This window comes from Pogona vitticeps, chromosome 2 (assembly GCF_051106095.1).
Source record: "Pogona vitticeps strain Pit_001003342236 chromosome 2, PviZW2.1, whole genome shotgun sequence".
Taxonomy (NCBI): Eukaryota; Metazoa; Chordata; class Lepidosauria; order Squamata; family Agamidae; genus Pogona; species Pogona vitticeps.
This window is the reverse complement of record NC_135784.1, coordinates 3,251,188-3,266,056: the sequence shown is the minus strand read 5'-3', so window position 1 is coordinate 3,266,056 and position 14,869 is coordinate 3,251,188. Positions and strand designations below refer to the sequence as shown.

General features: G+C 45.2%; 1 protein-coding gene and 1 long non-coding RNA gene across 2 annotated transcripts in view; one reads left to right on the top strand and one right to left on the bottom strand.

The window, feature by feature from the left end:
- LOC144587337 (uncharacterized) overlaps positions 1–14,869 on the bottom strand; it is a 194,143-nt gene that overhangs the window by 122,699 nt on the left and 56,575 nt on the right. The gene's annotated exons all lie outside the window — the stretch shown is intronic.
- LOC144586926 (vomeronasal type-2 receptor 26-like) lies at positions 6,868–14,012 on the top strand. The gene is made up of 5 exons (XM_078386095.1): positions 6,868–7,109; positions 8,629–8,920; positions 10,238–11,056; positions 11,364–11,607; positions 13,120–14,012. The coding sequence occupies exons 1-5, from the start codon at positions 6,868–6,870 to the stop codon at positions 14,010–14,012; spliced, it is 2,490 nt and encodes an 829-aa protein (XP_078242221.1).

Genomic DNA, 14,869 nt, shown 5'->3' with positions numbered 1-14,869 from the left:
ATTCTTCATAATATTCACACCCTGTGTCCACAGGAAAGCCAAAGTTTGGCACCATGATTTGTGGGGGAAATTTATGCTGTTATGCTGTTAAAATGTATATGTCTGTGGCAGTAGCAAATGTATATATCTATGGCAATGGCAGGCCTCATGCTAAAACTGCAAGTCACTAGCTTCCAGTAACATGATTCATTAACCTGCTGTTTACCTATCTCTGGATAATGTAGTTAAAGTGTTCGTGTATTCAGGAACTTTTCTAACTTGTCTGTGTATTTGGATGTTATCTGTGTCTGTTTACTATTAGCTGTCTGTTTACCAGCCTGTCTGTTGATTCTGGCTGTGTATTCAGGAAATTCAATGCCTCTGTTTAAAATAGTATTGATTAACTAGAGCAAAGGTAGTAGGAAAACAATAAAAGAGGAGGAAGCGAGAGATCGAGAGATTCCCTCTGAACAGCTGCCTCTTTTCCCCCTTCCTGGTCAAGGGGGAGGCTTCATCTACAAATTCCTGCACTGAGGCTTCATCTGCAAGACCCCTACTTCCCCTCATCTTGCAGATCCCAACAATGATTTTTTTAAGACACCGAGGTTTCTGTCTTGTTTAGAAGGATAGCTCCAAAACACACGGCCGCCTGCTTTTTACAAACACAGGAGGCATCTCTGTAGGGAAATTATTGGGTGAGAAATAACGAATGCGATGTGACTTATTTGCAAATGTTTTCGCTTATACTTTGATAGAATTGTTCTAAGAAGAATTTGTGTTGCAATGGAGTTTGTTTTTAAGTGACTGAATGAGTTATAAGAAAGTAGCCTCTTTCTAAAGAGAACTTGTTTGCTTTGAACTTTTGAGTCATAAGCTTCACCTATATAAATGTACCATGTACCATGCTCATGTACCATGTTTGCCTGAAAATATGACATGGTCTTATATTATTTTTTGCTCAAAAATGCATTAAGGCTCATGGCACATCCATAAGAAGACTGCTGATCAGGAGCTTCATAGGGAACATTCAAATTTCCCCCATTTTTTGCACACTCTTTGTGGTATTCCAGACACACATTCAGTTTTCCTTAAGCTCCAGGTTGCTCTCTGATCCTATCAGAACTTTCCTTGACATCCAAACAACAAACTTCTTATCCGGCTTTGTACACTGTCCACAATTTGCTGAGCCTTCCAACACAAACCTTTTGGCACTTTTCCTGAACATCTCATCCTATTTCCTTCTTTGTTGTCCATTTCCCTTTGTGTAAAGTCCAAGATTTCTTCTTTGAGGTTGTGCATCTCCCTCTGTTCTCCAGAAATTGCATGCAGTGGAGAATACAAACTGATGTTTGATTGTATGCAAGTTTGAAAGCTGGAAACACATCTCACTTTCACACATATATATTGTGACAGAGTTCATCAGTAGAGTATGACAGTTCCCTCATTTTGGCGGGAAAAGACATAGAATTCATTTCTTTTATAACAAGATTTTTATTAACAGAACTAACAAGGTTATCAACAACAACTTCTGTAGTTACCAGTAGACATGACCAAAGTCTATTGGTATCTCAGTCCAGAAATGTGGTAAACTGTCACAAGAATATTCCTTCCTCAGCAGGGAGATTGCCCGAATCTCTCTTGGTCTGTCAGGTTTCGCAAGGAACCACTCCTCACCGCACAGATCGTCCCGCAGCATGAGTGACGAGACCAGTCTCCCTCTGGTGGCTTCTGATTTGGTAGGATAGGTCCTGGCCAGACCACCTTCCTCCAGAGACCTCGTCCTATAGGATAAACCACCATTCCTCCAGACCTAACTCTTCTAGAGGTGTCTTAAGTCCTCCCTCTTTCTTTCCTCTCTCTATCTTTTTGAGAGCCTCGTCTTTTGCATCTCTTTTCTCCGGTATTTTAAACATTCTTGCTTCTTCCCCTTCTTTTTGTTTTTCTTCCCACACCACCACTTTCCTTGTCCCTCCTGTCTTCTCCCTTTCCTTGTCATTAAAAACACCTCTACCGTCCTCCTTTCTTTTCCTGATTCCTCCCCTTTTTCTCCCACCACTAGTCCTGTCATGTCTCCCGTTACTTTCTCTACTTCTCTGTTATTACACTGTGCCATCCTCTCTTTATCTAAGTCTTCCCATGTAGCCTGTTGAAATAATCAGCGTTAGCATTGGTATTCCCTTTCTTATATTGTACCTTAAATGCAAAAGATTGTAAAATAAAATATTATCTCGTTAACCTAGGACTAGTTTCTTTCATCCTGTTCAACTATTGTAAAGAGGCATGGTCAGTTTTCAAGGTAAAAGGAGTCCCCAACCAATAATATTTCAAAGTTCGCACTGCTCACTTCACTGCCAAAGCTTCCTTCTCTATGTTTTGATATTTCTGTTCTCTAATTGTCAGCGTTTTACTAATGTACATTACCGGATACTCCACCACTTCTCTCATTTGGGCCAACACTGCTCCTACTCCTCTGTCCGAGGCATCTGTTTGTACCAAGAAAGGTATATTAAAACCAGGGGCATACCGACTAGGTAACATACTTAACACTTCCTTCAATTGATCAAAAGCCTTTTGTTCCCAACTAACCCATGCAATCTTCCTGGTCATCTTCTTTTTAGTGAGGTCAGTAAGAGGTGCTGCAATTTCTGCAAAGTGAGGCATGAATTGTCTATAATATCCCACTAGACCCAAAAATTGTTGTACTTCCTTTTTTCTACGGGGAGGAGGCCAACCTGCAACTTTCTCTACCTTGTCCTTTACCTGTTGAATTCTTCCCTGTTCTACCTGGAAACCTAAAAACTTTACCCCATTTCTGGCTATTTTACATTTAGAAGGGATGACCTTAAGATGGGCTTTCTGCAATTTCATTAATACATTTTTAAATGTTTTATGTGTTCTTCCCATGTCACTATTTATCAGCATACCATAAATGTAAGTGGCCACATACCCTCATACAGGTTCTAACACCTTGACCATCAATCTCTGGAACATAGCAGCTGCCCCATGCAGCCCAAATGGCATGCAGGTGAATTCATATAAACCCCGTGGGGTGACAAAAGCAGATTTTTCCTTATCAGTTGCTCTCAATGGGATCTGCCAATATCCTTTAACCAGGTGTCAGAGTAATAGGAATTTGGCCCTCCCTATCTTTCCCAGTAGATCTTCTACTTCTACTTACTTTTCTACTTGAACTAGAGCAACAGAAAGCACTAGACCTGTGCGTTATAGGAAAAGTGGTGAGCCTGGGCAAACATCCTTGTGTTACTTGAGGGCTTTTTTCTTACCTTGTGCTTTGCCTACAGAAGGAATAACCGGATACCTTGCTACCCAAACCTCCAATGGATTTAGGCGCAAGAGACTCTCCCCACCTCAGCCAAGAAAAATGAGAAGTCACACGCATCCACAAGGATTTGTTCAAGAAATTGTTTGCCATTACCAGCTCTCTCTCCTCACCTGGAGTTTCCAGGACTGGCAGGAGCACCTAGAGAAATGGACATTCTGTGGAATCTTGGATTCCATCTAGGACCCATTTGTTCATATTTCTGTCACTCCAGTTAATCCATAAAGCTCTCCTCCAGCACCACATTTCAAATGCCTCAAGGTGTTCCCTGTCAGCTTTCTTAACTCTCCAGCTTTCACACCTTTAAGTGGTGATCAGAAATATATGAGGGTGGATGATATTTTGTTCATTGATTCTCTTTCTAGTATCAGTCTTCATTTGATTTCTGGGTGGCAGACTCTGTTTGAATTGATGGTAAAGCAAAACCTCTGATTAATTAATTTTTTTCATTGTCAAAGTCAAAGTTGTGTAGTTGTATAATTCTTCTGTATTCAAAATTTTGGTCCTCTTAACATTCAACTGCAGTTCTGCTTTGGTGCTTTCTTTTTCATTCTCCCAAAACTCAGTTCAAGTCATTGGTGCTTCCTTCTAGTAAGATGGTGTCCTCCGCTTAGGTTTAACTAATAATACCTAAAACGTACCACCATAATGGCTTGGTATGTCAGCCAACGTTAAGCAGTTACAGGTACCTGCATGATCGGTAACTTCTTCCTTCTGCAAACTCTTCCTCCAGCCATGACCATTTATTCAGTCAACCAACGCCCTCCATGGCTATGAAAAAACACACAGAGAAAAACAAACAAATACAGAAGTTTTTTAAAAGAACAACTCAGTCTCTCTATCTTTTATGAACAACAAAGACACAGATCTCTGACAAACCATCTCCAGATGTCACTGAATGAGAACCCTGCAAATAGGATCAATCATATTGCCATTGAAGAAGGCCGTGAGTTGTTTCACTGGATGCGTCCTCTTCTTTATCCTTCAAGCTCTGAGACTTGACCTTTCATTGAGTTGGATTTCTCTTTTTCCTTTTCTCTTGGTGATCTCTGGAATCCTGTTATGGGGTGCTGCGGAGAAAGTACCAACGGAGCTGCTAGCCCTATGGGTGTGTTTTTGTCTGGGAACACTCTATAAATCAATCATTTGTATCTTGTGTATTTGTATCTTGATGCCTGATAAAGTGAACAAAACATTTAACTACTGTCGTGCTCAAAATCATACAAGGTAGGCTTCAGCAGTATGTGGACCGAGAACTCCCAGAAGTACAAGCGGGATTCCGAAGGGGCAGAGGAACTCGAGACCAAATTGCCAACATGCGCTGGATTATGGAGAAAGCCAGAGAGTTCCAGAAAAACATCTACTTCTGCTTCATTGACTATGCAAAAGCCTTTGACTGTGTGGACCACAGCAAACTATGGCAAGTCCTAAAAGAAATGGGCATGCCTGACCACCTTATCCATCTCCTGAGAAACCTATATGTGGGACAGGAAGCAACAGTTAGAACTGGATATGGAACAACGGATTGGTTCAAAATTGGGAATATTGTCCCCCTGCTTATTTAACTTAAATGCAGAATACATCATGCGGAAGCCTGGACTGGAGGAATCCCAAGCTGGAATTAAGATTGCAGGAAGAAATATCAACAGCCTCCGATATGCAGATGATACCACTCTGATGGCGGAAACTGAGGAGGAACTAAAGAACCTTGTAATGAGGGTGAAAGAGGAGAGTGCAAAAGACGGTCTGAAGCTCAACATCAAAAAAACTAAGATCATGGCCACTGGTCCCATCACGTCCTGGCAAATAGAAGGAGAAGATATGGAGGTAGTGACAGATTTTACTTTCTTGGGCTCCATGATCACTGTAGATGGTGATAGCAGCCCCGAAATTAAAAGACGCCTTCTTCTTGGGAGGAAAGCAATGACAAACCTTGACAGCATCTTAAAAAGCAGAGACAAAAGTCCGCATAGTCAAAGCTATGTTTTTTCCTGTTGTGATGTATGGAAGTGAGAGCTGGACCATAAAGAAAGCTGACTGCGGAAGAATTGATGCCTGCAAGGAGAACAAACCTATCAATTCTAAAGGAAATCAACCCTGAGTGCTCATTGGAAGGACAGATCCTGAAGCTGAGGCTCATGGCCATCTCATGAGAAGAGAAGACTCCCTGGAAAAGACCCTGATGTTGGGAAAGTGTGAAGGCAAGAGGAGAAGGGGACGACTGAGGACGAGATGGTTGGAGAGTGTCATCAAAGCTACCAACATGAATTTGACCAAACTCCAGGAGGCAGTGGAAGACAGGAGGGCCTGGTGTGCTCTGGTCCATGGGGTCACGAAGAGTCGGACATGACTAAACAACTAAACAACAACAATGAGAACAAGAAAGCTTGATAAAGTTGTGTGTCCTTGGATGAGTGTTGGGAGGATATCTCATCCCAAAGACAAACAATTGACCATCTAGTTAGGTGTTGTTGTCATACAGAGCTTTAAAAAGTTCTTTTTAGACAGTAACGTCCAGACAACTTCACACTCAATCTTTCACACTTTGGTCTGTACAGACCAGCAGCAGGAGATCTCTACCTTTTTGGCAGACCCTAGACTAGAAATCTAAGAGGACTCCTTCTGCATACAAAGCATGCCTTCTACACAAAGCGATGACCAATACACTGGCCTACATTACATGGTTCTGGGAGTATCTTTTCCAATTTAAGGGTCATAGTTGCACCCTTATGCAATTCTATCAGGAATTCTCTTGATTTTTACTGAACCTATGGAAATATGCGATTATTTTGATGAGGGACCAGAAATTCAATGCTGTCACTCTTGGGAAACTCCTAGAAGAGAAAATGGCCCATCCACCATTCACCTACAAGGGTAAGGAGTGGTGAGGTTGTAGCAGCTAAAATAGGAAGAAATTGCTACACCAACTCTATCAAGAGAGTGTGTCCCGTCCTCTCCTTTCCATCATGAAAGGCGTGCAACCTTCTTCTTTCCTTCTCAGTGGTGGGACTCAGTGGCAGGGAAACTTCAGAAACTTCCAGGCAAACGCATCTGGCTTTTGCTGGTCCGTCTCCAGGGAATTCTAGCCTTCGGGCTAAAAGACAGCAAAAGATGGAGACCCACAACTGAGTTCTTCAAAACATGTTTTTCTCCACCTCTGGCCCTGGGGCTTGTCAGGATGGCACAGAGCGGAGCCTCCACCATGTCATTATTGAAATCACAGTCATTTACTTTGTTTTCCTCCTACTTCTCAAAGTTCAAGGAACCTTTTTCTCTCTCTTTCTGAGGTTCTCCTTTGGGTCCATGGATGACTCCACCAGCAGCAGCAAAACAACATAACGTCAGTTGTACAAAAACACCCTCCTTTGGCCACTGAGCCAGATGCCAGTCTAGAAGGGAGTCGCTGAACCGAGTCCCAGGTTGCCCTCGATGGTCCAATCTTCTGAGCAGAACCTAGCCCTCAGCCCAGCGCTGGTCCTGAACGAGGGCGGCCTCTCTCGTCTTTCATCCGGCCACCTTGGCCAGTGCAGCCTTTTGGGAGGAGAGCCATGGCCATGGGCAGCCCTTGCAGGAGGCTCTTGCTGCTTCTGTTGTTGCTGCTGATCCTGCTGCCCCAGGCGGCATCTGGGAGGGAGACGGCGAAATGCCCTTTGAGCCTGGCACGGGACCCCAAGCAGCCCATGAATTTTTACAAGCCAGGGGACTTCCACATTGGCGGACTGATATCAGCAACACCTGTCGTTTTTCAGCCTGCCAACTTCTCGGTGCCTCCCGTCACCAGAGTTGTACTGTGAGTTTTTCTACATTATCAGAAGCCTGTGTTCCTTGCTTTCTGTATCCGAAGCGCAAGCCAACAGAAGGGACAGGGTTCCTCATTCCAGACGGTGGACAGATCCAATGTGGTGGTTTCCAAGTGAGCCTCCTGTCCACACAGAGAAGGCAACTATCACCTGACTCTGAAATTTATTTCGGGTTCCTTCAATTATCTCACTCCCTCTTTTAAATAAGCCATGTGTAAAGCTTTGAAATATTTCTATATGTGTGAAAGATTTGTGAAAGCTTTTGGTGGGTCATCTTGCTTGGCTTTTTTTTATGTTCAACAACAGTTATTTATCAAACATTGTGTAGTAGCTTGGCTTATCTGTTGTCATGTTTTGTGTTTTGTGTATTATCTTTTGTGTTCTTTTGGGGCTGTGTATGATAGCGGGGGAGAGAGAAAGAGAGAGAGAGAGAGAGAGAGGCCCAAGAGACAAGGAGAGGCAGCGTCATGTGAATTGTAGGACTCATAAGTTTCCCCACTTCAGACTTTCACCTTTTGAACAGTAAATTTTAGCAGGCTTCGTATAAAATTGATATTTAAAAATTACGTCATCATTTTCCGCCCAACTGTTCCCTAAAACATCTTCACTTGAATTCGTAACAATAATAATCTGAGATCTGCAGGAGCTGGAAAGGACCCTATGGGTCATCGGGTCCGGCCACAGTCCAGGAGGCCTCGTGGGGAATCAAACTCCCAACCTCTGGCTACGCAGCCAGAGGCCTAATAACAATAACAGTAATAATAATAGCCTTAGTACTGCAGAGCTGGAAGGGACCCTGTGGATCATCCACTTCTGACCATGGCAAGGGGCCCCAGTGGGGGATTTGATCTCCCAAACTCTGGCTCCACGGGCAGAAAACTAAACCCCTGAGCTATCCAGCAGTTCTTACCAGTCAAACTTAACAAAAAGTACCCCACCCTGTAATTACAGACAAAGACAGAAACCATTTACCTGGACCTCCATTACCTGGCACTCCTCTACCGGTAGCTGCATCTCTACAGATCGTGGCTGTCACTCAGAACCTGGATAAATATCAAAAGGGATAGGACGCAAATCACTCCACCCAGAGCCAAACGAGGGAATGTTCCGAAGCCCTGAAAACCAATTTAGGGGACTTGGGCAGAATCCCACCAAAATCCACTCAAGTCCCATTGAGCTCCTTCCAAAACAAGAGTCAAGCCATGGAAGGATCTGATGCATCAAACGTCTTATCCTGCAGAGATGTGGCTGAGCATCCCAGTGTACCTGGGAGAGAAAAATGTTACATGCACTTGGGGATTTTTTAAAAAGTATACAGGACTCTTGCTTAGGTGCCATCATTTGGTTTTAGATACAGGAAGAGGCTTTTGTTAGGCTATTGAGGCTGTGGCGTGTGCCACACCACTAGGGGAGAATCCAGGCATTTCCATTCTCTGCTGGGAAGAGTTATAAACCTTTAAGAAATAATTCAAATTGTGTTTACAAGGCAACCTGAAAATTGTTTTGCAGGAATGGGCCCACGAACCACTGGCACACCCTCTCCTTCCTTTTCGCCCTCGGGGACGTCAACCAGAATCCCAGCCTCTTGCCCAACCTCACCCTCGGCTACAATGTCTACGACAACTATTTCGATGTGGGGACGACGTACGCAGTGACGGCGGACCTCCTCTCCACTGGGAAAGCCAACATCCCCAACTACTCCTGTGAGCAAAGGGAGGATCTCCTGGTCCTCCTGGAAGGGCAGGAATCAGAGATTTCCAAAGAGATTTCCACCCTGACCGGCCTCTACAAAATCCCACAGGTACTTCGGGAATCCCCTGCTCTGTAGTTTAGTCCTCTGTTGGAGGAAAATGTGAAGCAGGAGGTGGAATCCAAGAAAAGAAACAATGGGAAATCTTGAGATTTGGAATGAAATTAAACAACAAAAGAACTCGGGATAAGCAAGAATTTAGAGGGAAAGGTAAGACCAATCAGAACCAGTGCTTGAATATAAAAGGTAAAGGCAAAGGTTCCCCTTGACAATTTTTGTCCAGTCATGTTCGACTCTAGGGGGTGGTGCTCATCCCCGTTTCCAAGCCATAGAGCCAGCGTTTTGTCCAAAGACAATCTTCCGTGGTCGCATGGCCAGTGCGACTTAGACAGGGAACGCTGTTACCTTCCCACCGAGGTGGTCCCTATTTATCTACTTGCATTTGCATGCTTTCGAACCGCTAGGTTGGCGGGATCTGGGACAAGCGACGGGCACTCACTCCGTCGCGTGGATTCGATCTTACGACTGCTTGGTCTTCTGACCCTGCAGCACAGGCTTCTGCGGTTTAGCCCGCAGCGCCACCACGTCCCATAGTGCTTGAATATAGTATTTTGCAATAGCCATTCCTTTGAAGATTGTGATGACCCTTGAGAGGTGGTCTTTGGGTGGTGGTAAGGTATGTATGGGGGAGAACCCCTAAAATGTTCAGGGTTGGCCTTAGTTTGCATGCCTGCAAATAATAATAATAATGATAAGAATAATGGCCAGTGCTTGACATATCAAGGTTCATGAAAGTCAGCCTCCGTATTGCACCTCGTGATTGTGATATATGACAAATCCTTGTCCACACTCATCTACTTCTCAAGACCCCAGCTGAAAAGATAACTGGCATTTGGGGAACAGCATAGAAGTGAGATGCGGACCCTCCAGGAGGGATGGCAGGAGAGTTTTGATTTTCATGGCCACTAAGTCTCAACCAAGATTCCTTTTCCCCATTTTAGGCAAAAAGCTCCTAAATCAACAACCCGTCATGCTAATGGCTACTGAAATTCTAAATGTTTCTGTTTTTATAGAATGCATTTTAAACTGAGATATTTTAGAGTACAACTTATAATGTCTGAAGTTGGTATGTTGTATTTTATAATCTACTTGTATTCAATGCGTGTTACTTTTGGGTTGTGAAGCAAGCAGAGTTGCCACAGATCAGATCGGTGGTATATAAATCAAACAAATAAATGAATGAATAAATTGATAAGAGGGTGAGGGAAGGGGCAGTACAGATTGAGCCAAAAGGGATGGAGATGGACGAGTTGACAAATGGATTTCTTCTAGAGCCAGAAGACTCTTCTCTCCCTTTTCTTGCTTCAGGTCAGTTACAGCTTTGGGTCCCACATTCTTCATGATAAAACCCAGTTCCCATTCATCTACCGGATGGTCCCCAAAGACGAACACCAGTATCTCGGAATTGTCCAGTTGCTGCTGCATTTCAGATGGAACTGGGTCGGCCTCATCACGCCAGACACTGATGATGGGGAACGGTTCATACAGATGATGACCCCTTTGCTTCTTAGCAATGCCATATGCACAGCTTTCTCACTTCGGACTCCTGTCCAGAAACAATTAATAGAAATGCCTCCAGACCTGTTGATCAAGTGGAACAAGGCCAGGATATTCATTTACTATGGGGAGCTTCGCTTCTTCTACGCTGCCATAGCAATTTTGCTACTTTACACAAAAGGCATGGCAAAGTTCCCCGTGGGGAAAGTCTGGATCACGACTGCTGTCTGGGACCTCACTCCAAACTTGTCTTATGATGTTCTGGTTTCTCCAGAGATCTATGGCTTTTTCTCTTTCCTAATCCATAGAGAGAAAAGGGCAAGACAGGAAGATTTTGACGCCTTTTTAACTGCTACATGGGAATTTTTTCTGAGTTCATTTACCTGCTCCCATTCCAAGCATCCGTTGTCCGTGAAAGAGCGGTTCAGGTGCCAAGAAGCAGAGAGGCTGGGGGCCATGCCCAGAGAATGGGTTGAGGGAACTCTGTCGCTCGACGGCTATGCTATTTACAACCTGGCCCACGCAGTGGCAAGGGCCCTGAAGGATGCACTGTCATCATATGGACTCAGGCGGATGGCCCGGTTGCGTGGCCAGAGGCTGAGACACCCAAGATTGTTGCAGCCGTGGCAGGTATGGCTTGCCCATCTCAGATCCTTTGGATCACCATGACTGCCAGTCTTTCTGTCTCTGAGTTTTTCCAGATGCAGCTGAATTTTCAGCAGTTAGAATATACAACCCAGAAGCGTGTAAAGGAGAGATGAAAATAGCCGGGTATGACTTGAACCTGCCTGAAATAAAGGACAACATTGCAATGATAGATATCTTATGGAAATAAAGACAGGGTCATCATTGAACCTCCCATGGATAGAAAGAGTGAGGCACCCTGCTCGGTTTCCTCTTTTCCAAATGCCCTTCTTTTCTCTCTTTGTCTTTCCAGCTTCACCCTTTCTTGGGAAACGCCCACTTCTACAACACTTCCATGGATGGGGTGTTTCTGAACGAGAATGGGGAACTGGGAGCCCACTTCGATGCTGTGAACTGGGTGGTCCTTCCCAAGAACAAGTCCTTCCACGCTGTAAAGTTTGGGAAGGTGGAGGGCCAGGCATCGGGAGCCATAAAATTCGCCCTCGACCCGGACGCCCCTCAATGGCTCTCCTTGTTTAGCCAGGTGGGTGGATCTGGTGAGATCATCCATGCTTACTTTAATTTATTGCTTTTAATTAATTGTTCTGGGCAGTTTGCAGGTTCAAACTTAAGACTCCACGAGACCTCACATAGTATGCATCAGTAAAAATACATATCTGAATAATAAGGAAAGATTAGATACAAGCGGGAAGTGGAAATTATCTCTGTAGCTGGAGCCTGACACCATCCTTATCAGCCAAAATTGTACACAAGGGGTGTTCCGAGACAAGGTATTCAATGTCCTTACAAGTAAAAATATCTGCTCTGATTTAATTGAGATTCTTCTCCATAATCCATAGGATGCTTCCCCACCCCACTCATGACCTTCTGTTCCTTTGGAAGCCCCTGAAAAATCAGATTATTTTTTAGGAATGTTATGTTCAACAGACACTGTTTTGCTCTTCTCCTCCTCAGTTGACGTTAGTCTCCACTTCCATTCAGTCCTGAAAGAGGAGTCTGGCTGATCACGAACGGCAAGGGGTGTAAAGCCAGGCTGAAGACTGGCCTTCCCATTGGATCCCTTCCCCTCCTCTGACGACAGACAGCATGGCCTGTTCTTTCCTTGATCGATCTTGTCTTTTTTGGGGGGGGCTGCAGTCCCTCCCTGGTTCCAGGTGTACAGAGAGCTGTCATCCGGGATACTCCAGGGTGATCGAAGAAGGGAAGTCCGTTTGCTGCTATGCTTGTTCATTCTGCGCCGAAGGGACAATCTCTAGCCATGAAGGTAGGTGATACCGAGGGGATCTGGGCCAAATCTGGGGAAAGAGCCAGCCAAGCTTCCGGAGGGGCAAGGGATGCATAATGGATAAGGTTATGCAACAATCTAGGGAAGTCACAAACACCAAACTATGGTGAGGAGAAGAAGCACATGCTGTTGCTGTTGGCCAAAACCAATCAGATGCTCTCAGCAGTCAAGGAATTATCTTTTCAATAATGAGCTGCCTGTGAGGTGTAGTCTAACCCCAAGATGGTCGCGGCCCCATTGGTGATGCTGGCAGGCAGAATGTGGTCTTGGCTGAATCAAGATCCATCTTACTGTTTAAGGAGGTTAGAGTTTCAATCTTTCCAATCCCAGTTCAATCTGTTCCGTCCCTTCCATTGGTGGTGTTTCCTCACCTACCCTTCACTTGATGGATTTTCAGCCTCTGGGTGTGCAGCCAAGAGCCACAGTGAACCCTTAGCTCAAGAGACAGAATCCAGTATCATTCTTGGGAAGTGGCTTCCCATCTTTCTCAGGGGAGTAATAATTAAAAATTAAGCTGATCATTAGTATCTTGGTTCTACTTGAAATGAGCCATAAGTCTTTCTGCTCTACTGTTTTGGGCCAGACATGATCTCGTTTAAGACTGTACATCACAAAGTTATTTGGAACAAGTCTGGGCACAGGTGTCTTGGTTACTGCTCCAAAAATCTTGGAAGCCAAAGAGGAAGGATGTGTGCTTATATAAAAGGCACCCCAGACCCTTCTCTCTGCAACTGAAGATGTTCTACCTCCTCCTTTCTTCCAGATGCAGATGGATGCACTAAATGCAAAGAAGATCAGCATCCAAATAAGGACCACGATCAGTGTATCCCCAAGGACATAACCTTCCTCTCTTATGAGGAATATTTGGGGATCATCCTGGTTTCTTTTGCCCTGTTTTTCTCCATCATCACAGCTTCTGTGTTAGGAATCTTCATCAAGAACCAAGAAACTCCACTGGTCAAAGCCAACAACCGGGGCCTCTCCTACATCCTTCTCATCTCCCTCCTGCTTTCCTTCTTCTCCTCCTTCCTCTTCATCGGCCGGCCAAGGAAAGCCACCTGCCTCCTCCGACAAACGGCCTTCAGCATCATCTTCTCCATTGCCGTCTCTTCGGTGTTGGCCAAAACCATTATGGTGGTGCTGGCCTTCCTGGCCACCAAGCCTGGGAACAGGGCCAGGAGGTGGCTGGGGAAGAGTCTGGCCAACGCCGTCGTCCTTTCTTGCTCCGGTGGTCAAATGGTCATCTGCTCCATCTGGTTGGGGACCTCTCCTCCATTCCCGGACGCTGACCTGCACTCCCAGCCTGGGGAGATCACCCTGCAATGCAACGAGGGGTCTGTGGCCATGTTCTACACCGCCCTCGGCTACCTGGGCTTCCTGGCTGCCGTCTGCTTCACGGTGGCCTTCCTGGCCAGGAAGTTGCCCGGGGCCTTCAACGAGACCAAGCTGATCACCTTCAGCATGCTGGTCTTCTGCAGCGTTTGGGCGTCTTTTGTGCCCACCTACCTGAGCACCAGGGGCAAGTTCATGGTGGCCATGCAGGTCTTCTCCATCTTGGCCTCCAGCGCTGGCCTCCTGGGCTGCATCTTCATCCCCAAGTGCTACATTATGGTCCTCAGGCCTCACCTGAACACCAAAGAGCATTTGAAAGATTAAAGGTAGCAGTGTGCAGGTCCTAAAATTCTCAATAACTGCAGGTAACCCTTTTCTATGACAGCAGAAATGAGACATCCCTGCTTTTCTTGGGAATGCAGGTCTTTACGTGATGTAAATTATCTCATCTCACATCATTACACGAAGGATAAAACCAACTGTAGTGAAGGGACCACGTGCACAAAAGCACTACATGAAACATTTAAGAAGAACCCACCTCTCATCAGATCACACAGAATACAGTTTGGAAAGTTAAAACACAGTCAGCTAGATATATATATATATATATATATATATATATATATATATATATATATATATATATATATATATATATATATACCGTGGTGCCCCGTATAGCGAGGTTAATCCGTTCCGGATTAACCTTCGCTATACGAAAACATCGCTGTGCGGGTAAGGAAAGCCTATTGGAACGCATTAAACTTAGTTTAATGCGTTCCAATAAGCGTGGAAACTTACCCCTCCAGCGATGTTTTCGTGTCCAGCGGCCATTTTGGAGCCGCCGATCAGCTGATCGGCGGCTCCAAAATGGCCGCTGGATGACCCAAAATGCCCCCCCGCAGCGTTTTCGCGACCTCCGTAAGCAAGGGGAGGGCGCGAAAACACTGATAGGGGCCATTTCGGGTCATGTGGCGGCCATTTTGGAGCCGCCGATCAGCTGTTCGGCGGCTCCAAAATGGCCGCCGGACGCCCCAATCGTCGCAAAGCGTGCGTGAGATGTTCAAGAAATGGTTTGCCATTACCAGCTCCCCCACACCCCCGGAGTTTCCAGGAGTGGCAGGATTTGAACTCTGGCCCCACCCCCCGAGTCATAGTCTGAGGTCATACCGACTTTTGCT